Source organism: Culex pipiens, chromosome 3 (assembly GCF_016801865.2).
Source record: "Culex pipiens pallens isolate TS chromosome 3, TS_CPP_V2, whole genome shotgun sequence".
NCBI lineage: Eukaryota > Metazoa > Arthropoda > Insecta > Diptera > Culicidae > Culex > Culex pipiens.
Genome location: NC_068939.1, coordinates 7,288,092 through 7,313,619, shown reverse-complemented (window position 1 = coordinate 7,313,619; position 25,528 = coordinate 7,288,092). Strand labels below are relative to the sequence as shown.

Sequence of the window (25,528 nt, the reverse complement as noted above, 5' to 3'; positions counted from 1 at the left end):
TTAAGAATTTTAAGAATTTTAAGAATTTTAAGAATTTTAAGAATTTTAAGAATTTTAAGAATTTTAAGAATTTTAAGAATTTTAAGAATTTTAAGAATTTTAAGAATTTTAAGAATTTTAAGAATTTTAAGAATTTTAAGAATTTTAAGAACTTTAAGAATTTTAAGAATTTTAAGAATCTTAAGAATTTTAAGAATTTTAAGAATTTTAAGAATTTAAAGAATTTAAAGGATTTGAGAATTTAAAGAATTTAAAGAATTTTAAAAATTTAAAGAATTTTAAGAATGTTAAGAAATTTAGGAATTTTAAAAAATTGAAAAATTTGAATTTTTTAAGACTTTAAAGTACAAAAAAAATTTTTTTTTTAAGAATTTGAAGAATTTTTACGAATTTTTAAAAATTTAAGAATCTTATAAATCATAAGCATTTCATAAATTTTAAGATTTTGAAAAAAGATTTTTTTTCAGCAATTTTAAGAACTTCAAGAACTTTTAGAATATTTAGATTTTTAAGAGTGTTGAAACCTTTTTAATTTGTTTTAAGAATTTCAAGAATTTTAAAAATGTATGTAAATTTAAAAAAAAGTAGGTAAAATTTAAAAAAAACAGGCATTTTGAGAATTTTAGTAGTTATAAGAATTTTATGACTTAAAATTAAATAAAGTATAATTTATTTTTATTTTTTTAAGCAGCCGGGACTCGTGGTGTAGGGGTAAGCGTGTTTGCCTCTCACCCAGTCGGCTTGGGTTCGAAGGTCTCGGTGGCATTTTTCGAGACAAGATTTGTCAGATCACGCCTTCCGTCGGACAGGGAAGTTAATGTGTAAAGGTGTAGGAATCGTCTCCCTGGGTCCTGTCTCGGTGGAGTCGTTGGTCGTTGGAGTTCGAATCCCGGAGTGGTTGGAAGCTAAAAGGTTTAAAAAGGGGTTTGCAAATGCCTCAACAATCAAGCCTTCGGACACCTAGTTTCGAGTAGGAATCTCTCAATCGAGAACGCAAAGGCAATGCTGCAGAGCGAATAATTTAGATTTAGATTTTTTTTAATTCTTATATTTTTTTTAAAATTTGCTTCATTTTTGTACCGACACACATATCTGGAGTATGTTTAATTAATTTATTTCTTGATTGATTGCCCCCAATTTCACTCGCGCCACTGCTCATTTCACAGTAGAGGCCGCCTCGCCTGGAACCGGATCGAAAAACAAACCCAAAACAAAACGTCAGAAGAGAGAAGCAAAAACTCTCGCTTTTCGCAATCAGTCAAAATTATTCATTCCGTCACTCTCTTTAGTTTTTCCCCTAAAATCTAATCAAAGCAGGAACCAAAGTTTTTAAAACAAACAAAAGTGTTTTTTTCCTCGGAATTCCCTCACTCACTGCTCGCTCCGAAATGGCCACCCAGAATGGCGGTGCCAGTTGGTGAGGTAGGTTCGCGGTGCAGCCGGGAGTGATTGCGTGGCGTAAAAAACGATCCCTCCAGGAACGACCACGATGAGTCCCCAGCATAACATTATGCTCGACGTGGAGCAAAACATCCGTGCCAAGGTCGGCTGGAAGGTTCTGCCCCTGGAGTTGAAGAAGGTACCGGATTTTTGTTTGTGGCAGATTTTCCCAGAAATTGATTTTGTTTTGATTTCTTTCTCTCGCAGGCACTCAATGAAAATGAAAAACGATATGAGAAGATGATTCTGGAGTACAGCTTAAAGAATCAGCTGCGCTACCGAGGCAATCTGGGTAAGTGACCACTTTCGATGATTGAGCCCATGATCAATTATTTCCTTGTTTATGCATACGTTTAAATCGCGTGATTTTGTTTTGTTTTCGTTTTTTTTGCTGCAGTGCACACAATTTTTGGCCACGAAAAGCAGTACTACGAGCGGCTGATTGAAGAGAATATCCGCGCCCTGCACCTGTTTCCGTACCATCTGGCCGACATCGTGACCAAGGGCTTGCGGTTGACGCCGTTCAACTACTACGCTGGTAAGTGAGGTTGCCCTTACTAGGGCACTATTTTCTTTAAGGTGAAACGTGAAGGCAATATTAATGCCGATGTATTAGTGCGCTTTAGTAGTGTTAGTTTGCTGATGATCATCGATGACGTCATCGGTGAACGAGTATTTGTGCCGTCGCTTATTGGTAGTTGTGTGAGCAAAAGATCTTTGCTAACAAATGAAAATGTCTATCGAACGAGAAGTCCACTGAGCAAACATTTAATAAGAGTTTATATTATAATCAATTATTAACTGAAACCTTTTTTAGGCAAAAGTATATTTTGGATTATTTTCTCCAGAAACTTGAGCTTATTTATTACATGTTTGTTGTTAAAAATGATTTTAAGAAGGTAGAGTCAGCCCTATTGTAAGCAAATTTTGATTTACTTTCTGTTCGAATTAAAAGTTACAAGGAAAAATGTAAACAGGAAAAATGTAAATGGAAACATGTTTTACTTGTTTTAAACATTTATTCACAAATAAAAATTTAAAAAATGCTTCTGAACGGAAACGAGACGCGCCGGCGGTCGAGAGTGGGGTGATTATATCGCTAGTTTGGACTTTTTGCCGTAGTCGACGGACATTCGCTTCCGGATTCGATGTCAACACCAAGGCGAATGCCAGAAACTTGTTAGACCGTTATACGACCAACCACCTTACGGATGCGGCTCAGGACCAGGTCGGAGATTGCCTTGCTGATAGTGTAGTGGCCATGGGCGTATTTATTTTCGGCATTCTCCAAGCTGATGATCAGCTGCTCTAGATGGAACAGATGGCGATACGATCTGTTGTGGAAGTCATATACCACAGTCGGTTCCGGAACGACAAATAAGGAGGCGTACCGTGCTTGCCGGTTGAGGACAATTCCCGAAAATCGTTCTAGTCACCACAAATAACCAAATCAACAAGACCACCACCGTTGCATGGCCCAGTTATTCGGCTGCTTCCTTTGCCTTCAGCAATCTGTTGCGTTCTATCAACCTTCCGGCGTTGGGCAGGTTAGGCGACTCGTTCATCACCTCTTTTTGCGAGATCGGAGCCGGCAAACACGTTCCGCTGATCTAGAACCGTCCGTGGTAATTTACATCCGCTTCTTATTAGGTATATTGCCGTTCGCCGGAAAGGAAAATGCCTGCAACAAATACGCTCGTGTCCGCCATCCCCTGGCAATCCTCTGCGTGGTGCAGAACGGCATCCGTAAGCTGGCGGTTCATCGGTCTGCTGCTCTCCAGCTCCAACCAACATGCTAAAATTTAATTTAGAAAAACTCTTATTAACGAATAATTATCTAGAAACCTAACTTTCTTACCTTTTGTTTACCGATCAATTTTGATTTTTCTTTGCCTTCTCATTTCAATTTGGTACACAAACTGCAGACTTTGACAGTTTGCTTTGCAGCTTGACCAAGGGGAGGAAAGAATCACAGAAAGCGTAACTGCCATCTCCTTAGTATTTTGTGGGCCCACCTGTGAAAATTAGGCGAATAATACGTTCATGTTGGCTACGCACATTCAAGCTACAAATTGACATGCATTACATTCCCTTGGAAAGTTCCAGGAAAGTGTTGCCGGACACGGTATAATATAATAAATGAGTTTATTTTGATAAATTTTGAATAAATATTTTTTAGCATAGAAATGACTGGAAACTGTCTTAGAAAGTTAAGGAAACATTTAATTTTTGTATTCTCTCCGTTTTGTTGACAAGAAACTGTGCAGGTAGTGCAAATCATATATTTTTACTAATAACAGTTTGATTTCATTTCTGGCAACATTGCGTGATTTCGGTGGCGATGACTGCTAATACTTATGTAGCTGCTGCTGCAACATCGTAGTGTTGGAATGTATCGGAACAAAAGAAAATTATCACGCAAAAATGTTCAATTCGTGAGTTTAGAGTGACGATTTCGTGAAAATAGTGAGTTTTGTGTCTTTCTGTGGAAGTCGGCAAGTTCTCCTGGATGCAGCACGCTTTGTGATTATATATTCATTCAGGTTAGTTGAATTAAACGGCTGATTTGAGGCGATTTCTGTGGCACAATTTTTTGTATGGAGAAAGTTGATCTCTCTAAAAAAGGCAAGAGTATGACAAAATCAGCCTGTTTGTAACTTTTTTATTATTTATTCAGATTACCGAGAATATTTTGTGAATATTGATTAAATTCGTTTTGGTTATACCAGTTTACAGAACGGCGAATTTTCGTTTGTTTTGTAAATTGCCTACGATTTTCATCGGATTAAGTGGAACGGGACGGCGTCATCGTTAAGGTGGCAGGGGATAAAATTCCTCCATGTTTTTTCGCCATGTTTGATGATGGCACGTTACACCTTAAAAAAGCCCCAATTTAATATCACCAAGAGGTGATGATTAAGTAAATCCTTGCAATGTCTAGGAAGGCACCTGTGCTATGCGGACCCGATTTGGCCACTTTGGTTCCTGGGAATCGATTCCAAAGGAACAAATTTTCCGGCAAACCGGTTCTCCTGAGTTTTATTAGATTTAGCTATGGATTAATGCATAATAAACTATATACAATCTCTAAAAAGACGAGTCATACGCTCCAGAACAGGTTGCATTTGTATCATATCTGGCCACTCTGGAACCGGTTCCGGATACCCTGAAAGTGGCCAGATTGTTATTTTGGTAAAAGCCTATCGTGCGACATATCAAACTTCATGGAATTATAAGCCATGCACACTGAAACCAGCAAAAAGCCAATTGGACCTTATCTGGCCACTTCGGAACCGGCTCCAGATACCCTGAAAGTGGTCAAATGGCTGTTTTGGTAAAAGCCTATTGTGCGACATATTAAACTTCATGGAATTACAAGCCATGCCCACTAGAACCAGCAAAAAGCCAATTGGATTATATCTGGCACTTCAGAACAGATTCCGGATACTGGTTTATCGCATGACAGGCTTTTACCAATATAGCAATCTGGTCATATCCAGCGTATCCGGAACCGATTCCGGAGTGGCCAGCTATGGTCCAATTGGCTTTTTACTAGTTCCAGCGTGCATGGCTTGTAATTCCATGAAGCTTGATATGTCGCACGATAGGCTATTACCAAAATGGCTATTTGGCCACTTCCAGGGTATCCGGAACCGGTTCCGGAGTGGCCAGATAAGGTCCAATTGGATTTTTGCTGGTTTCAGTGTGCATGGCTTGTAATTCCATGAAGTTTGATATGTCGCACGATAGGCTTTTACCAAAATAACAATCTGGCCACTTCCAGGGTATCCGGAACCGGTTCCAGAGTGAAAATGCAGTGCCCCAATGCATTAGAATGCATTAAAACATCACAAACGTTAAAGCGGCCATTTTAATCACTCTAAGCCGTTCGACCAATTCTCATCGCTTTCTCAGTTTTCCGCTATTAAATGAACATTTTCAGATGTATCCACAATGGAGAGTTGCTTGCTCACTTTTATTTGAGCTTTTTATTTCTATTATAACTGTCAAAAATACTTTTAAAAGCTGTAATTCATGGTCAAAGTGGTGATAGGCTGATAATAGAAAAAAAGCCGGGAAAGGGTATAGTTCCCATAGGTGGTTATGTTGCAGACATGACCCGTGTGACAATTTTCAACAATCTTGAGTTATTTGACCCAGACGGGGATAACCGGATAACTAGGCTTAGTGATTTTTCACGCTCGAAAATAGCAAATTTCACGGGGACCTCAATTTCAAAACACAAAATTTCACGCAAATTTCACGGAACGTGAAAAATGTTAAAATAACTCTGAAAATCTTTTGTTTAAATCACAGAAACTACTTTTTATGCTTCATTATATATTATTCTTCAATAAACTAAAAAAATCTTCACTAAATTTGAACGTGAAACAAAAAAAATCTCATAATTTTCAAAAAAGTTTCCACCTAGTTTATGGATGAGCTCTTTTTATATTTTAAAACAAAATGTAGGGCATGCGTATAATCATTTATTGATCTACATTTTTGATATTCATCTAATAAAGCAAAAACTGATTTTCTTCTGTTTTAGCAGTTTACATTTCATTGAATTTCATATCAAAGCAAGATTCAACAATCTTGTCCACCCAAAATGAGTGAAATAGTTTGAATTTTTTGCAACATTTATACCATTCAAAATATTTTTATAAGGATTTCATCTCTCTTTTCAAAAACTAAATTTTAAATCAATAAGCAAAAATAATATAATTTGTAACAAAATCAAATTTTTATTTAAAATGAGAACAGAAAACAAAAAAAGGGGAATCATCCACCCACATAATCAAATATCTTTAAAATTAAACAGAACTTAGAGAAAAATCTGACATGTTTTTAAAATGAGATTTCGAAGATAATAAATACTCTCTACTTTAATTTGGATAAAACAAAGCTTATTTCTTTTTGAAATTTTAATTTTCAAACTAAATAGTAGTAAATTTTTTACTAAAGTGAAAAAATATTACTAAATTTTGTTAGTTCCTAAAAACTGATAAATTTAAACAATTCTTCAAATGATTCATATCAAGCTTTTTAATTGAAAACTTATAAAATTTACTTAAAAAGTCTTTATAGTTGAAATATTGAAGTTTTTGAAGAAAAAAATGATCTGAGAAAATTTATAAATATCAAGAATTTCACACTGTTCGCGGACGGTCATCAAATTTCACTAACCCTATATTAGTAATTGAACAAGGGTATTTTCACTCGCTTAATTCTACAGTAGATCTTTGAATTATTTTTATTCCTGTTTGAGTTTGATAAAATATTTAAAAAATCGTTACAGTTTCACACAAACATAAAATTTCACGGGATTTCGCGGAAAAAGACAAATTTCGCGGATTTCACGCTGTCCGCGAAATCGTGAAATTTCACTAACCCTACGGATAACCAAAGGTTAGAACCGAATAGGAATCTTCCAAAGAGATCGCCAAGGCAAAGTTATAGAGTAAACCATTCGGTTTCGGTTGAAAATGTGAATGATTAAATGTTTATTAAATTTATCCAAATAAGATCTCAATTCAACTGTTTCAAACGCTTCCAGACATGCTCGCATTCCTGCTGAACCACGACAAAAACTACGACTCGCTGCCCAACTTTACCGCCGCGGACTGCCTCCGGGTGGTCGGCATCGGTCGCAACGAGTACCTGTCCATTTCGAGCGACCTAAAGACGAGCTCACCGAAGCTGTTCTTCAAACCGAACCCGTACTACCTGCTGCCCAAGTTCCCGCGCCGGATCATCATCGAGCACTGGTGGAAGGTTGAGGTGGGGTACGTGCTGGAATCGGACGTGCAGACGTTGTCCTCGGAGGAGTTGGCCGTTTTGGATCGGTTGATTGACTATGGTGCTCAAACGGCTGGATCTTTGGACTATGAAGTGGTGCATCGGTTGTATAGGAGAGGGTTGATCTACTTGGACGTTCCAATCAGCGGTGAGGACAAGATTAGCATTCCGCCGTTGCAGAACTTTGTGATGAACCGGGTTAGCGGGGATCACTTTGAGAGTTTGCTGTACAACGTGTTCGTTACGGCGGACGAGCAGTCGACGATCGCGGATTTGGCGCAGATCTTGCAGGTTCCGCTGGATACGGTGAAGCAGGCAACGTCGCTGTTTTGTCGGTTGAACTTTGCCCGGCGTAAGCAGAGCTGCGTGGTTAATGCTGGGGAACCGCACGAGAGTTGGCGTAACGCGAGACGGGAGCAGCAGAACCAGCCGGGTCGTACCATCTTCAACTATCACTCGCTGCTGCTTAGTCAGGATTCCGTTGAGAGCGATTTGAGTGAGTTTGGTCGAGGGGGGGAGGATAGTCCAAGTCCGGCGGAGGATAGTCCGGGGGATTTCAGTACAATGTCGGACGCTGTGAGGGAGGAGAGCGTTCCGCGATCACCGGACGCGAAGCGGGTTGGATTCGTGTTCGATTCTACGCTGACGGCGTTCCTGATGATGGGGAATTTGTCGCCTGGTTTGAAGACCCACGCCGTTACGCTGTTCGAGGTTGGCAAGCTTTGTGACGAAGGCATGAACGACTTTTTGCGGGAGCTGGAGAAGGTTTCGATTCTGGACGCTGATGGAGAGGGGGAAGTTAGTCGGTACTTTCATCATGCCATAATCCTGCGATCGACAATCGTCGCGTTGAAGAACGTGTTGAACACAGAGCTGGACCTGCTCCGGCTGGAGAGTTTGGAAGCACTGGACTTTAAGACCCGCAACCGACTCCTGGAGAAGAAGTACAAATTCCTGATTGCGGCGGCGCCCCTCTCCGGTGTCCTGTCGGTGCCATTCACCATTCCGTTCTTCGGTCAGTTCTACCGTACGTCCACCAACTCGCACATCTGGTCCAAGCTGTTCTACTACCACATGGGCGCTTACGGTCCGCCCAGCTTGCTCCTCACCAAGGGAACCGTCCTGACGCATCTGCCGCGGCTGTTCCTCGGCTACGGCAAGCTGCTCATCACCATCGTCCACACGGAATCGTTCGTGCTAAACTCGGAGAAGTTTGCGTCGCTCAACGAGCACTTGAAGAACGGGTGCGTCCTGATCCAGGGCTACGGCATCAAACAGCCGGCCGAAACGCACTACGAGGTGTTTCCCTTTTCCGAGGGAGCCTCAAACAGCTGGAGTCGACACGCGGCCGTCCGGAAGCTGGCCAAGGTGCTGGATCTGGAGCGGAGCTTTGGCTATCTCACGTTCATCCGGACGGGCGTTCCGGACTACGGTAAGTTGAGGGCAGATCAGTCGTTGGGCGGAATGTCAATAGAACAAACAAAAATGTGAAAAGCTGCAAGACTGAGACAATGCTTTGTTTGCAGGATGCGAATCCTACAACGAAAATGTCCAGCTGACGCGAGACAAGGGCAAACCTGCCAAGGAGAAGGTCGCCGCGCAAAAGGAACATCCGAAGCCGGTAAGTCTGATTTTCTTCAAAACGAGGTCGTAGAATATTGTTTTTTTTTGTTTTGCAAGCAGTAACATAACCAAACTTTTCGGAACTCCCAGCAAATGCAACCTCAGTAAAAATTGCTGTCGGATCTTTTCCCGGGTCTCTTCCGAAAAAGATCCGGCCGCAATCTTGTTTGGGTTTGACGTTTGCGAGGAGAGTCGAAAATGGACTACATTGATCAAAAGTCAACTTTAGACTAACTAAAAATGTCAAAATCTTTCTAAACTGTCATTTTGCCTCTACTGTACAGAGTGCCCAGTGGGGTGAAAATGTGCGAATTGTCATAGATAATAATATAAGTAGAGGGTGACGATTCTCGAGATTTTCAATTTCCCGGGAATCGAGAGTTGAACTTGGCAATTTCCCGGGATTTCCCGGGACCCGGGAGTTTTTTTTTACTACGCCAACAGTGTCAAAAATTTAAAATGAAAAGTAATAAATTTGTTTCTTTTAAATGAATTCAGTTACTGGTAATTCATACTAATTCTATGAAACGTTAATTTAAACAGCCTCATTGTTTTGAGGAACTATATAAAACTTTTGATTATTTTTTTTATGAATCTGCAAAAACAAAATCGTTTCTTGAGTTTTTTAAGACTCAAAATTGTAGTTTAAAATATTTACAAATCTTAATTCGCACTGAGTGATTGTGAAACTTGTTATTAGATTTTTGTTTAAAAAAATAACTAATATAGCTTATATATAATTTCCCACTATCGGGAATTTTGCAATATGATAAACAACGACTCAAAACAACAATTTATTTTTTTTTTAAATTTTTTAGTTCAACATTAAATATTCATTGAAAAAAATATTTACAGTTATCAGGAGAACCCAAATGTTCACAAAAAAACTAGATTGGATTGCTATGCTCAAGAGAAGATATGGAAATTTAATTTAACTTGAAAAAGCTTTTCCCTTTTACAAATAATTCGAAAAAATAATATTTGAAAATAAAACATTTGATTTCTGGTAAATTTTTGGGTACACCTCTTTTGGTTTATCTCAATTATAGTAATTGGAATTTTCGACAAGTTAAAATTTACACTTTCTGAATAAGAATATTAGAGAAACATTGGTTTATTCGAACTTGAACATCAAACATTTGACACACTAGCGTGCACAGGGTGGGGCAACATGGGGCAACTGCCCCACCATCCTCAGAAATTTGTTCTAATTTTAGTCAGGGGGCGTCCATAAACGACGAAATTTTCAAAACGTCCATAGATTTCCCCCACCTTCCTCGAGGAGCTGGGCACGCTACTGATTGGACATTCAATGTTCTAAACAATTTTGAATTTTTTAAATGTTTTTTTTTATTAGTTTACATAATTTTGCTTCGATATTTATAAGTTTAAATTTCCCGGAAGTCTCGAACGAATTTCCCGGGAATCGAGAGGTCCAAAAATGGTCAATTTCCCGGGAATTCCCGCTCGTCACCCTCTAAATATAAGCTTGCAGTGTTGCCAAATGACTTTCATTGAAATTCCTTTTTACAAATAATGTAAAATTTCAAACATTTTGTTTCACAAAATTAAATCATCGTAACGACAGACCCGTTCGGACACGATCAGCTCGATCGCGTCCATCGAGAGCGATGACGCGAGTCTGATCGAGGACATCCGGCGGATACGGGTTGAGGATGAGGCGGACAATGCGCCAGATGTTCCGGACGTTTCGGCCATCAACGAAGAACTGGTGCAGCAGCTGGCCGACGCTAGCCGGAATGCGGACTCCGATTCGGATTCGCGGGAACGGGCCGCCGGAAATCGGAAGGAGGTTTGTGTTGAGGGAACCAGCTTAAGGTTGTGGTTTAATTTTGGGATTTTTTGTGGTTTTAGGAATGGACACTGCTGGATGTCCACTTTGGAATTCCGCTGTTTGACGTCGATTGCAATACCAGCATTTGCCAAAATATCATCCGGAAGCTGTGTTCGGAGGAGAAGTAAGTATTTTCAGACTTTTTTCGGAACTAAATTGATAAATTTTGATATTCTAGCATTGCCACCATTCAAGAGGTCAACTCCCAGATGGAGGCGCGTTACTTGAAGTTCATATCTCAATGTTTGGTAAGATTTTTTAATTCTCTCTTTAAACTTGTGAAAATAAAACATCAAAATTTTCAGTACTTTGAGGACGAAAGTATGGAGCTGGTGAAGCCGGGCAAGCTGGTGCCCAAGCCGCGCATCTGTCTGGCGTTCGAGAGTGGCAAAATCAGCAGTTGGAATGGAAAGTAAAGCTCCACGACAAGCCAAATCGTAAAGTCTAGTGAACCCAAATTTTCCACGCACTTGTTACCAACCTTTATAATTTAACATTCCTGCTTTGCCGCCTTCGTTTTTGCGCGCAGAAGCAGAAGAGTCTCCATTTATTTATTTTTAAACATTTCTTTTTGTATTCCAACGCATTTTACGAATACATTCCAGCGATCGTGAAGATTCTTATTTAGAAAAAACTTAAAGTATAGCAAACAATCGATAGCGTAGCGTTTAGTCCAAGTGTTGGCAAACAAACACAAAAAGTCAGCTGTCAAAAAATGGCATTGGTGATGGGATATCCGGTCCGTACTAAGACGAGTAGTGACGAAGTGAAGTGAGCTTTTTTTCTAACTTTGTAGCGACTGCATCATTCATACAAAACAAAAACACAAGTCAGTTTTATCCTACTAGTGGAACGAACACAAAATATATAACTATTTTAAAATAAAATTTTAAGTTTGTGAATTATTTCAGAGAAATTTTCCCTACTGGCAACACTGCCGGGTGACACTGCCACGTGATCTGTCAAATCCACCCCCTCAATTTTGGGTTAAAATTACTCAAATGTCAGCAGTCTTACCCAAAATCAACCTGTGTCAACGAATCATCTTTGCGGTGAACTCAACGCAGTAGGGCTGGCTTCTTTCATAATTCAAACACAAAACGTTTAATGTTTTACGCTACAGTTTATTAAAATGTTTGATTAAAATTTATCAATGAGGCAAAGTAACGAGTTGTTTTCCTTTCTCTAACTAAAACAATAATAAAATTTGATATGATTTCTTGTGTTGCTGTACAAACGCGTAAAGGCATTTTGTGGTGATTTGATTTGTTTTTTTTCGTTGCTCGTTTGACTAGAGAAAAATACTTTGAAGGCAATAATTTCTGATGTTTTGTTTTCTTTGTATATAATAGCTAAGTCACTAGTGTCTAATGCGATTCTTTGTTTGATGTTTGATTTACACTTTGTATAATAATAACTATCTTTTGATTTGTTTTTCTTTCGGGCTTATCTGGCTACCATGATTATCTCCTTTCTATAAGATAACAAACTACTTCAATAAAGCTGACCAAAAACGGGGGGAAGAATGGACAGGAAAGGGGAAGCTCGCCGGATCAAAGCTTCTTCCGGTTCGACTCGCTGATGTACATGGTCCAGTAGGCGATCGTGAAGATGAGAAAGCTCAGCGGGAAGATTATCAGTGAGATTTGGTCCAGCCGGCCGCGCTGGGAGCCGGCGTACATCAGGGCCACGTCCGCCACGTTCCGGAAGCTGTAAACACTAGGTCCGAATTAGGTTAAAACTGATATTTTCCCTTTTCCAACAATTATCATTTTACTTACCGTCTTCGGGTCATTACGGAAGTCACGTGTTGCGTCGTTTGGAAGCTCCCGGACAGGTTGCTGATCGAACCACCGCTGACGCCGACGCCGCCAAGCTTGGTGGGGTCCGATTCCTGGGGTTGGACCTTGTTGGTGGCACCGCCGGGCACCTTGAGACCACCGCCACCGGAAAGTCCTGCCGCAGCGTTGCTCTCCAGGCCGTTTTCACGCTGCGCGTGGCTGGAGTTCATCTGCGAAAAAGGACGAGAAATGTCTTAGTTCCACTTTTTTAAGAGGACAAGGGAAATTCTCCAACCGGCGTCTCGACGGTGCTCTGGCTGAGGCTGAGCGTCGACTGCTGCAGCTGGACGGGCGGTGCCGACACGTGTACACTGCTGTGTCCTCCTGCTCCTCCTCCCCCACCACCAAGGTGGTGATGATGATGCGCTTTGGCCGCCACTCGCCAGTGCTTGTCGTAGCGAATGCCAAACAGCACGATGAAATACTCCATCAGGGCGAAAAACACAAACAGCGTGCACGATATCAGCCACACCTTAAAGTCAAACAAATTGTTAGTAATTTATTGACTAAAAATCTAAAGTCCTGGAAGGTCACCTCGAGACACTTGAGCTCGAGCGCGTCCGGCGAGTTGTTCCGGACCGTGTCGAACATGGTGATCAGCGAGAGGAGCGTCGTCACCAGCAGCACCATCCGGCCCGGGACGATTTCCGGCACGACGACGAACGAACCCCAGGACATGGACACGAACAGCGTCGAGGGCAGGTAGTTCTCCAGCAGGTAGCTCTTGACCTCCCGCGAAAGGGTGATCTCCAGCCGGGCCGAACTGTGGTTGTCTAAAAAAAAACGGTGCAAAATTGTAATCCAGCAAATATCCCGATTGTTGGTCAAGTGTCCCATACGGGGGCCTGGCTCACCGTCGCCGTAGTGGATCGTCTGCGGTTCCTGCTCGGTGTAGAACGAGACGACGTACTTTGGCAGCCGGAAGAACCCGTCCCCGAAGTCGTGCGGAAACGTGAGGGCGTTCTCGGTGCGCCAGCGGAAGCGCATTTCCTTAACGGTATACTTATCTGGAATGATAATGAGCGGTGCGATTAATTTTCATGGAGAAGCATGGTACCTCTTTAATTTTTTTTATTTGGACTATTTTGATCGGTCCTTTTGGTAAGGCCTTGCAAAGGATGACAATAATGAATGTTTGCGTTTTCTATGTGTCTTCGACGGAATCTTGGAAACTATTGACCATTACCAAAAATTTTATATTTTTGAACTTTTCAGCTAGTGTCTACCAGAAGTTTAAAAAAAAATTTGGATCGCAGCCTTGCTTTGACATAGTGTATCTTGCTTGACAGCTGGTTCCAAGGGAACTGTTGTTCAGACTATAGATCTGCCCATACTTGAAGATTCGACTAATATGCAAAATCAAGTACCGTCATCAGGGGTGACATTGGGTTTGGAGGTGAGATTGGGCCATACAAAAATGCTGAAATTTTTCAAGACCCAATTTCACCCCTCAGACCCAATCTCACGTCATCGTCACATTAACTTTGAACAATATTTGCAACGGTTTATTAACAAATGTCGTTTTTGTGCGAGCAAAATAAAAATATCAAAAATATATGCTTTCCCGTTTGTAATCATAGTAGCCAATGTTTTATGCTAAAAACGCTTATATATTAAGAATTTTGAAAATTCTCCATGCCCAAACACAAGACATTAAACTATAACTTGAAGACCAAGGCGACCAAATTTGAATGACTTTAGTATGATTGTTACGCGCATTTCTGAAAAAAAAAACTCGAAAAATGCACTATTTCCATTCAAGCTCCGCGCGCGAGTTGTAAATCATTTTTGGGATTTTTGTTGTTGTATGAAAACATTGTTCCTGACATCCCAATCTATCATTCTAGGGGTGAGCACCAAAGTTTTGACAACTTTTCATTTTTTTGGGACGCCCTACTATAGCAAAAATCTTGCTGAATCTCGCGCTTCAAAATAAGACTGATGCAAATATTTTTCAAAATTTATGTCGGTCTGAAAAAATAGTTTTTTTAAAACATCAACATGCATTTTCCTGCGTTTAAAATCATATTTAGCATGTCCGTTTTTTTTGGGAGCGTTCTTTTATAGTGTAACAAAATTTCCATACAAATAAAAAAAAGCGTTACGTAATAAAAGAACGCTCTCTTTCTAAAATTCAATGCAAAAAGCTTTTTTTCGGCGAAACAAAAAAAAATATTTTGAAAACTTATGATTGCAAAACACCTGGACAGGTGTAAAATACATTTAAAAAAATATTTCATTCAGAAAAAAATACTTTTTTTTTAATTTTTGGTGTGCCATTTCATTGCCTAAAAAAAAACAAACTGTTTCCTTAGTTAGGCCGCTAATAGGGGAAATATACCCATTTTAATCACACTAAGCCGTTCGACCAATTCTCATCACTTTTGCCGTTTTCCGCTATTAAATCAACATTTTCAGATGTATGAACAATGAAGAGTTGCTTGCTCACTTTTATTTGAGCTATTTATTGCTTTGAAACAGTCAAAAACACTTTATTTAAGCTGTAATTCATGATCAAAGTGCTGATAGGCCGATAATAGAAATAGGCTGAGAAAGGGTATAGTTCCCCTACTTTTTACAAAGCACAGTCTAATTGTCTAAGAATATTGAATTTGTGACATCCTTACAGAACTTTTTTACATTTTTTTTTCATTTTTCCCCTTTTAATTTTAATTATCAAAATTTGAGAAAATAAATCGTATTTATGTATTATTTAATCGCTTATGTACCCATTTTCAGTCAAGTCGCATTTTTTCCTTTGAAATTTAGATCACAGATCGGCTTTTGAATTTTGAATATTTAGATCAAAGACAAACAAATTACAAAAAAGGGAATATATAGGTCGAGTCTAGAGCGTCCAATTTGGCCGAGTTTTGAACATTCCAGGAACTTTTAAAAAGGTAGTACAGTCATCCCACATATTCGGAACACCCACAAATTCGGAACACTTTTATGATAATTTGTCAATAGCATACCAAAAGTAGCTTTTCAGTCGAACTTACTATTTTTAGAACCTTCATTTGGACATTATCTTGCTATTTCACTAGTAAAAGTAGTACTTTTTGAACAAAAACTTCATTCCAAGACTATTTTATCCTGAGCAGCAAAACACTGCCTCCAAATGGCTTGTTTCATAATTGGGTACTAATTTAGTAAAAGTTCTATGTCAATTTTTATGTACAACGGTAAAAAACACGATTAAAAACCATTTCTGATCACTTTTTTTTATTTTAATGCAAAATTTTTTTTTGACAAGACAACATTTTTTCGATGGATCAACTATGGTCCCCTTGGAACGAGCTGTCAAGTAGGAGCTTTTTTGTCAAGAAGGACCGCGAGGTTAATTTTTCAAAATTGATTTAAAAATCCATTTTAAACTCTTTGTGCTCGTACAAAGGGTCATTGTACTCAGAAAAATAAGCTTTATCGCTGTAAACAATAATATCAGCAATCTAAGCTTCATTTTAGGACCCAATTGTGGGATGTTATTGTGCCTCGCACAATTGTGGAACACCAGAATTTAACTGATATTTTCACAAAAAAGTTATCAAACAATGTATAAAACATCACTAAGCTTGAGTTTCATTGGTTTCAGTGTGTGAAGTCATTAGTTGGTAATAATGGAGAGGTCCAAAGTTTGTTTACATTCGTGAGAAAAAAGTGTTCCGAATTTGTGTTACAAAGTTACAATTTGCAGATGTTCGATACAGCATTCGAAAGATCGTAAGAAAAACTTTCAAATGAAGGTAAAAGCGAATCATTAAGTTCAATTATCGATTTGCTATGATTTTGTGAACATTGGCCGAACTGGAAACCGTTCCGAATATGTGGGAATACTGTAATAACGACATAAATTATTGCTATCGATCGCTTTATTGCGACTTGTCAAACTGATTTGGAAAATTTAAAATCTCCTGCAAATTATCAAAGCTAGCTGAGGTTAATCGCTTGTTTTTCAGCTGTCAATCGCAATTTTTAAGTGCGACTATTTCTTAATTTTGTTTGATTTTGTTGCTTCACAGTTCAATATATTTACTTTTTATTTCAAACGGCTGAAAATGTGTTTTGAAATTTTTGTGATTGAAATATCTATTTTTGAAAAATAAATAATTAACTCGCTTGACTTTTGGGAACATTTTCAAAAGGTGGGATATAATTTAAAACAATGGAAGATATTAAAATGTTTTTAAAAAACATTGTTCACTTTTTAATGCTTGTTTTTTTTCAAATTCATCTTAGAAAAAAAAGATGATTATTGATTTCCGTGACATTTTAAAACTCAAGTCTCAAGATGTTTCAGATTCGTTTTCCAAAAACAAACAAAGTCTCAATGTTCTGAACAGTAATATTGAAATACTGTTATGTGAATTTTTATTTACTTGTTCTCACTTACACTACCATTTTTTTTATAAAATTATTATTAACTTGATATAATATATTTGGATTCTTGGAATCCGGAAAACCTGGAAAAATATGAGATAATCCGAGATTCGAGCAAATTAAAAAAAACACTGTTCAAGTTTTATGCCCTACTCTTCTTTGATGCACCAAAAAAAAAATCATTCCTTTGTGGACCACCATTCAGTGAGGTACTCCTCGATATTAGCTCCTGAAAAGTGCTAAAAAGTGCAAAAAATGCCTCACGGCAAGTAAAAAAAGAGGCGGTTTTCACCAGCAGGATCGGCAGATTTGAAGAAGTTAAAGAATGCCGAAGCGCTACGCTAAATTCGTCTGGAAACCAGAAGGAAGAAATTGAACGACGGGAAAAGTTGCCACCCATTTTTGTGAAAACATCGTCATCGGATTCGGTGCGAAAGTGGCTGACCGGATTTATCAAATCTGGTGCTTTACGAGCTTCCATTCCATGGACTCAAAATTCTGCTACCTACCAGAAAGGATTACAACTACGTTCGGGATTTCCTGAACAACACAAAGATTGAATACTACAGCCATGACGATCCAGGTAAACGACCCATGAAACAGGTCCTTCGAGGCCTGTACGACATGGATGTGAGTGTGCAGAAAGAAGAGCTCAAAACTCTGAAGTTGAACGTAATCGAAGTCTTGATGACGAGACACAACAAGGACATCAAATATCATGATCAACTGTACCTGGTTCATTTCGAGAAAGGATCGACAACGCCGTCTGAGCTGAAAGCAGTTCGGGCAATTTTCAACATCATCGTGACTTGGGAACGTTATCGTCCAGTGCACCGTGACGTGACACAGTGTTCGAACTGTTTGCAGTTTGGACATGGTGGAAGGAACTGTTTCATCAAGAGTCGTTGTGCAACCTGCGGAGGTGAGCACAAAACTCAAGCTTGCAACACAATCAACGAGAACATCGAAGCGAAATGCTTCAATTGCGGCGGCGACCATTCGACCAAGAATCGAAGCTGCCCAAAACGTGCTGAGTTTGTGAAAATTCGGCAGCAAGCGACGACGAGGCACCAACCAAATCTTCGCAAAACACCACTAACTTTCACGGACGTGGATTTTCCTGCTTTGGCGTCACCTGGAGCGGGATCTGTTCGAGTGGTTCCAAATCTGCAGCCATTGCCGTTGAACCAGCGGCAAAAGGTTGCAGAGAATACAACACCTCCAGGCTTCAGTCACCAACCGAGGGAAAACCAACCAGCATCAACGGATGAAGGCAGTAGTGACCTGTTTTCACCACAAGAACTTTTGAACATTTTCATCGAGATGACAACAACACTGCGTGGTTGCAAAACTCGTGCGGAACAAGTAAGAACGCTTAGAGGATTTATCTTGAAATACAGTTCGTAGTTTACTCGTTCTAATGATTTTGAATATTTCAATGAATTTACTTTTTTTATTTTAAGTTAGGATAGTTGTTAAAGTGATTTTTTTTCTTTTTTTTTACCCAAATGTATTCGATTCAATGCAAAAATGTAAAACAATTTGAAGTAAATAAATGTATGTGAACAGTAAATAAGAAAACGAAAAATATAACAAAGATGAAGAGCATTTAGCCATACCACTTAGAATGTAAATGAAATGTAATTATTATAAGAAAGAATAATTTCAAAATGCCCCAAAAAACCGGAGGGCAAGAAAAAAAATATCTTGCTAAAAATTTAAATGTTCATTTAAAAAATCAAGTGCAATTGATAGTAAACTGTTCAAAATACATACATTATGTTTTCTTTTAAATATTTTTTATCAAGTTGGGCACTTTTTGCAAATTTTGAATTTTGGGCCTACAAAATATAAAAAATATATTTTCCTAAATTCATCGAAATCTTAAAAGTTGTTTGTTCTTAAGATTTGAATCTTACTTTTTTAAAATTTCCGAAACTTATTTTTTGCAATTTCGGTGTGAAGCTACTTACTTTTCCTGTAGGCATAACGAAACGGATGACGAAACGACCTAGTTTTTAGTACATTTCAGCATCCATTTGGAAAATGCAAAATCAACTTGGAATTTTGACAACATTGGATTAGCAGAATGGTGTTTTTTCACAGTTTGTATAGAAAAACTATGGAGAAGAATAATTTTTCATCAAAACCAAAAATAAAAAAAATCTAAACTTCACGTGATTCCTGGGAATCCCCATGCATTGAGAATGTTAGAGCTTTTATATCCGTTTTTGTTGGAATATGTAAATATTTGAGGCTACAATTGCAATACTCACAGCTGCTAAAATCTACGGGGCATCTTTGTACGTCTAAGGGATACAATACGAAATCCATATCGCATTTGAAGATTATTGTAGCTCTAAAAAGGGTGAACAAATATTATTAGAATGGCCAAGAAGCAGACGAACCCACTTTCCCAACTCACCCTATACTAAGCACCAGGGTGCTGTTTTTGTAGAGCCGCAAACTGCTCAGCTCCTCGAGCAGGGCCATCACTTTGAGTTCGCGCAGCTGCCGGATGTACAGATCCGGCACCCAGACGGTTTCCCGCTCGGCCAGCGTCAGCTCGACGTACTGCTTCGTCAGGGGCGCCACCGGATCGTCCACCGGTACCAGCCGGGGGTCCTCCCACGACACCTGCAGGAACACGTCGATGGAGATTTCCTGGTGGGGGTGAAGATTTTGGGTAATTTTTTTTTTGTTGTATTTTATTTATAAATCTCACCTCTTTGTTTTCATCCACTCCCGATATTCGATTGATGTAGAGTGATACTGATATGTCGGTAAGTGAACCTGAAAACAAAGAAAAATTAAAAGTTTAATTATAAAAGTCTAAAAGCTTCCGTCAACTCAAACAACCTGCACTGCAGATTACTTCCCGTAATTGCTCTTCAAAGCATAATTAGCAATTTTTTAATCAGCGTTTGACTACAATTACAGACACAATTGTCAATCGTAAAGATGTGGGCTCTCTGAATGTTTCATCTTTTTTTTTGTTCAAGCTCATCGATTTCGCCCCCAAGTTCAGCTCGACTTTAGATGGCCATCGTCATTAGCTAGACCCAGACCAAGTCTGTTGTCCCCCACAGTGACGGATAGAATTTCTGAGTAAATTCAGCGTCAATGTCAAGGAGACGATTAAAACCGAAAGCGACCCCCTCCCCCTTCTTTTAACAACTGTGCAGAGAGGTGTGACTATAATTACCGTCGTCGTCCCCTCGGGGGCATGCCAACTGGCATTAAATTATAACTTTAATCTAGTTTAGGTCGGTCGCATTTGAATTTTTCGGAGTGGGTGTGGTGGAGCTTTAACTCTGGATCAGATTGGAGACTAAGTTTAGCGACCTGAGCTTTAAATCGAGCCAATAAGGCAAATGGATTGCAGTTCAATTATCTTATTGCAGTGTGAGCAACTGCTCGCTCTTCTGTTGGTATTCTGTTACATAGAGTAATCACAGACAAGCAGATGTAAAACATTGATTTTTTTTCAAACACATGGTGTGGTGAATACAGAATTGCCGTGGTGAGTTTCCAAAAAAACAAATTTCTTGAAATGCAAGAAATAAATAAATTAAATGATACATTTCAAAGCAGATTTGCGTCCATTTGTCTGTCGTATGACGAACTACAGCGAACAGTTCAATGTGATAAGGGAGTGGAGCTTCAAAGGGGGTGGTGCACTTTTGTTTGTTTCTTTGCCCCGTCAGAATCGCACTGCGAAGCCATGCCAAGCCTATCTGTCTGTCCTAAAAGGTGTAATTATTTATTGCATTTCAGCACATGCCGTGCATAACTTCAGGGGGAGAACGCGCGAATGCCACCGGAAGGAAAATTGATGATACCCGTGGCGATGATGGGCATTGTAAGCTCCGTTTATTATTTTTTTCAATGTAAAGGAAGTTGAAGGAAGTAACGGCGGAAAATTTGAACCTTGCGATGTTTTACTTTTGATGGATTGCATGTGACTCTTCACCTTCAACAGTCAGCATTTTTCCTTTGTTTGATTTTCTTGGTTCTATTTGAATGAATGAAGCACGGTTGAGGATTCACATTGTTGCATTCGTCGAAAACTTAACAGTGTTATTAAATTGATTTTTTGAACAAAATGAAAAATTATGTGTTGTTAGTGGAACATTTGTAACAATCCCCGTACTAGGATTAAAACTTATTTGTGAAATACCGATGGGTTGAAGCAGAACGTCTTTTGCTGCCTGTCTCAATCTTTTCTGCAGTAGCTTCAAATGCTGCCAGAAGAGAGTGAAGAAAAAGTTGAAGTTATCAGCGGTGATGATTAGGGTTAGTGAAATTTCACGATTTTGCGGACAGCGTGAAATCCATGAAATTTGGCTTTTTTCCGTGAAATCCCGTGAAATTTTATGTTTCTGTGAAACTGTAACGATTTTTCTCAAAATGATTTATCAAACTCAAATAAGAGTAAAATTAATCTTATGAAATGCTGTCGAATTAAGCGAGTGAATACCCTTGTTTAATTACAAACATACACCCAGAACTGGACATCGGCATACGAGAGGATAAAGAGCACGATTCGGTAGTAAAATGGTACTGTGTGCGGACTGAGAGGATAAATCCCGAAAATACCGAGAGTACTTTACTCATGGGTTCATCTTCAAAAAAAGTTCATCTATCAAAAAAAAGTACCGTTACCGAGACTCGAGCCCAAGACCTTCTGCATATTGAACCGTGCCTTTGCCGTATAGGCCACCATGGTTCGGTGACTAAGTGGCGGTCATTTGTCCATATAAGCCACTCAATAGGATGAACTGTTCCAATGAACGAATGAACACGCGAGAGGACTATACTCACGCAAAATAGCGCTTTCCTCACGTTTTTTTTTGTGAGGACTATCCACTCGTTCTTTAACTTTGGGTGTAGGATTTTTGACGATTTCGTGGACGGCGTGAATTCGTGAAATTCATCAATTTTCGCAAATATTTTTTTTTCAAAATAGCGACATAATAAATATTTCATCCATACAGACTACTTAAGTATTTTTTTTAGTTTACAATTGAAAAGCTTGATATGAACCATTTGAAGAATAGCTCAAATTTTTCAGTTTTTTTAGAAACTAACTAAGTTTAGTAATATTTTCATTTGCTGTAATAAAAATTTAACTGCTGTTTTATTTTAAAGGCATAGTTTCATAAGAAAATAAAAGAATCAGGCTGTTTTATTCAAATTAAAATGAAGGGTATTTTTTTTATTTTTGAAATCAACTTAAAAAAATAAGATTTTTCTGAGACCTGTTTTATTTTAACGATATTTGATTATTTGGGCGGATGATTCCCGTGAAAGTTAAACAATACTACTTTTTTTTTGTTTTCATTTTGAATAAAAATTTCGATTTCGTTACAAACATATTAATTTTGCTTAATTTTTTAAAATTTAAATTTGGAATAGGGTGATGAAAACCTTTTATTTTTTTTAATTTGTTTTTTTTAAATACAAATTATTCAACCCATTTTGGCTGGACAAGATTGTTAAATCTTGCTTTGATATAAAATTCAATAAAATGAAGCAATTCAGCGAAAACTTTTTATGTATATTAGTCGAATGTTAAAAAAACAGTTCAATAAATGAGAATACGCATGCCCTACACTTTGTTTCAAAATATATATTATATAGAGCCCACCCATAAACCAGGTGGAATCTTTTTGGAAAATTAGGAGATGTTTTTTTTTGTGTTGGGTTCAAAATTATTGTAATTGTTTTTAATTAATTTAAATAATATATAATGAAGTATAAAAAGCAGTTTCTGTGATTTAAACATAAGATTTTCAGAGTTATTTGAACATTTTTCACGTTCCGCAAAATTTGCGTGAAATTTGGTGTTTTGAAATTGAGGTCCCCGTGAAATTTGCAATTTTCGAGCGTGAAAAATCACTAAGCCTAGTGATGATATAAATTCCATAACATTCTTAATAGTGGGTGAATCTTTTCGCACTCTCCGGCAACGTTGTTTGCCTGAAAAATGCAAACCAAAACGCACCGATTTTACAGGCGAAATCCTGTTTAAAGTCAAAGCGCCAGGTCCTGTCGCAATCAATCAAGCTCATATTTGGAATTAAGGCTCAGAACACCTAATTTATTTTTTTGTGTTTTTCAATGCGGATGAAACTTTGCACATGAACGGATTTTCTGATCAGTTTGGTGTTTAGGGCAAAGTTGTAGAAACTGCAAATCAGCCATTTTTGAAAAATCTTTTTTTTGATAGGTTTTAGATGACAAAAATTAGCATCTTTTGAGCTATGGAACAAGTTAGTAAAAATTTATTATGCAGTGTTGCCAAATTTCCAAAAATATCATAGTTTTTGAAAACGTGAAAAAAGTTAAGCAACCTTTTTGTTTTTTTTTATTTCTGATAAAACTCCTTCACATAAAATATGATATCGTGCACCGTACCCAAGTTACAGCCACTAAAAAGTGTTTTTTTTTTTGTGTAAAAATGTGACCTGTAGAAGTCATGACCAAGCTTGAACATCTCTGAAATACTTTTTATCGAAAAGATCAGAAAACTAGCGTCAATTTGTCAAGTGACGATACCTCAGAAAATTAACCTACTGTAATGTGTTCCGTCCATTTAATGAAAATCAAAGTCGTAATATTCGAAAAGGTTTTAATAGTAGTTTATGCAACAAGTTGCACACAGAGGATTTTTCAGCACGAGTCGTACATTTATCCAACGAGGTTCACCGAAAAATATAAAAATAATGTCTCAATGGGGCATGAAATAAGAGAGCAAAAATATTTTTTTTCATAGCTTTGAATTTGAAATTACGAATTAAAAATGATTTTTTACATATTTTTTACACTTTTCAAATTTAGCTTGCCTTTAAAATTATTTTAAAATATTTTTTTTTTTAATATTTGAATAGAGGTGCATAAAAACGCAAAAAAGTTTGTTTTTTAAAAGGGATATACGAATCCAAATTTCGTTTGAATAAATTTTATCATGTCTCATTGATTTTTTATATCGTAGTGTTGAGGAAATTAAACTTAAAGAATTGCAACGACCATTGAAATTTGAATGTTTTTTTTAAATAAAAATTGCAATCGTTAAAAGCAATAGCTATACAATTTTTAACAAACAAAAATTAAAATAACTCAAATAAAATCATTTTTGAATGTTATCCTTGTTTTTCATTCTTAAAATCAAGTTTTAGGAATCTTATTTGCAACACTAGTTTTTTTTATTTATTTTCTTTAAAAGAACCCAATAATAAAAATTGAACAAAAATGTGTTAACTTCTTCAACTTTTATCAAATATTAGTTCCGGCCCGCCACTGCTTCAGAAGCATCAGATCTGGCCCGCAGGGCCAAAAGGTTGGGCACCCCTGCTTTTAAAACGTGTTTTTTAATGGACGGAAATTTTTGCTAAGTTATCGTCACTTAATAAATCGACACTGTTTTGATGATGCACACGCTTAATTTTCTGTTCCCGGGCAGATGGTAATAACAAAATTTATGCCATTTCAGCAATAACAAATTTGTACTGTTTTCCACGATTTTTTTAAATCATGATTTTTTTTTTAAAATTGGCAACACTGCCAAAATATTTATTTTTTCAAAACATTCATTTTAGGCATTTTCAAAAAAAAACAAAAAAAACTTAAAAATTTAATTTATGAGCCATGGTTTCACCATTTGAATGAAAAAAGTGTTTTAAAATGCATTATTAGTTTTCAAAATATTTAAGTATTGACGAAAATTTTATTTTTTGCAAAACAAAAGTTTTTGCGGTGCTGTGCATTGAAATTTCATAAGGTAATTCTCCGCCAACTCACACAGCAGTTGCCCCGACCCCTCTTCGATTTGCGTGAAACTTTGTCCTAAGGGGTAACTTTTGTCCCTGATCACGAATCCGAGGTCCGTTTTTTGATATCTCGTGACGGAGGGGCGGTACGACCCCTTCCATTTTTGAACAAACGAAAAAAGAGGTGTTTTTCAATAATTTGCAGTCTGAAACGGTGATGAGATAGAAATTTGGTGTCAAAGGGACTTTTATGTAAAATTAGACGCCCGATTTGATGGCGTACATACTCAGAATTCTGAAAAAAACGTATTTTTCATCGAAAAAAAACACTAAAAAAGTTTTAAAAATTCTCCCATTTTCCGTTACTCGACTGTAAAATTTTTTGGAACATGTCATTTTAAGGGAAATTTAATGTGCTTTTCGAATCTACATTGACCCAGAAGGGTCATTTTTTCATTTAGAACAAAAATTTTCATTTTAAAATTTCGTGTTTTTTCTAACTTTTCAGGGTTATTTTTTTAGAGTGTAACAATGTTTTACAAAGTTGTAGAGCAGACAATTACAAAAAGGGGTTTGCATCACGAGTTATTGCGATTTTACGAAAAAAGTTTTGAATAAGTTGGTCTTCGTTGATCATGGCCGTTCATGGTTTCCCGCGACAAACACGGACGACGAAACAAAGAGAATCGCAAAAAGTTACTTTTTCAAAACTTTTTTTCGTAAAATCGTGATAACTCGTGAGGTTTATTAGCAAACCCCTTATGTCTATATACAGCAATTCCCCACGAAAACAGCATGGAAAAAAACAAAAGTGC

At 37.8% G+C, this 25,528-nt stretch overlaps 2 protein-coding genes across 5 annotated transcripts in view; one reads left to right on the top strand and one right to left on the bottom strand.

The window, feature by feature from the left end:
- Positions 1-1,224: 1,224 nt before the first annotated feature.
- On the top strand, positions 1,225-11,341 carry LOC120419752 (protein FAM91A1). The gene is made up of 9 exons (XM_039582570.2): positions 1,225-1,579; positions 1,648-1,732; positions 1,838-1,978; positions 7,001-8,674; positions 8,769-8,863; positions 10,454-10,678; positions 10,741-10,844; positions 10,899-10,968; positions 11,026-11,341. Exons 1-9 carry the CDS (start codon positions 1,490-1,492, stop codon positions 11,134-11,136), a joined length of 2,595 nt encoding a protein of 864 aa, XP_039438504.1. The 5' UTR covers positions 1,225-1,489; the 3' UTR covers positions 11,137-11,341.
- A 742-nt stretch (positions 11,342-12,083) lies between these two features.
- LOC120419753 (glycine receptor subunit alpha-4-like) overlaps positions 12,084-25,528 on the bottom strand; it is a 29,914-nt gene continuing 16,469 nt past the window's right edge. The window contains exons 3-10 of one of the 4 annotated variants that reach the window (XM_039582572.2): positions 19,667-19,734; positions 19,367-19,605; positions 19,218-19,300; positions 13,401-13,568; positions 13,096-13,334; positions 12,797-13,033; positions 12,502-12,731; positions 12,084-12,439 (exon numbers count right to left, since the gene is read on the bottom strand). In XM_039582572.2, the coding sequence (XP_039438506.1) occupies positions 12,274-12,439; positions 12,502-12,731; positions 12,797-13,033; positions 13,096-13,334; positions 13,401-13,568; positions 19,218-19,300; positions 19,367-19,605; positions 19,667-19,734 (1,430 nt within the window). In that variant the 3' untranslated portion in view covers positions 12,084-12,273. The remainder of the gene's footprint in view (positions 12,440-12,501; positions 12,732-12,796; positions 13,034-13,095; positions 13,335-13,400; positions 13,569-19,217; positions 19,301-19,366; positions 19,606-19,666; positions 19,735-25,528) is intronic. The other 3 variants (XM_039582573.2, XM_039582574.2, XM_039582575.2) reach the window with 3 other exon arrangements.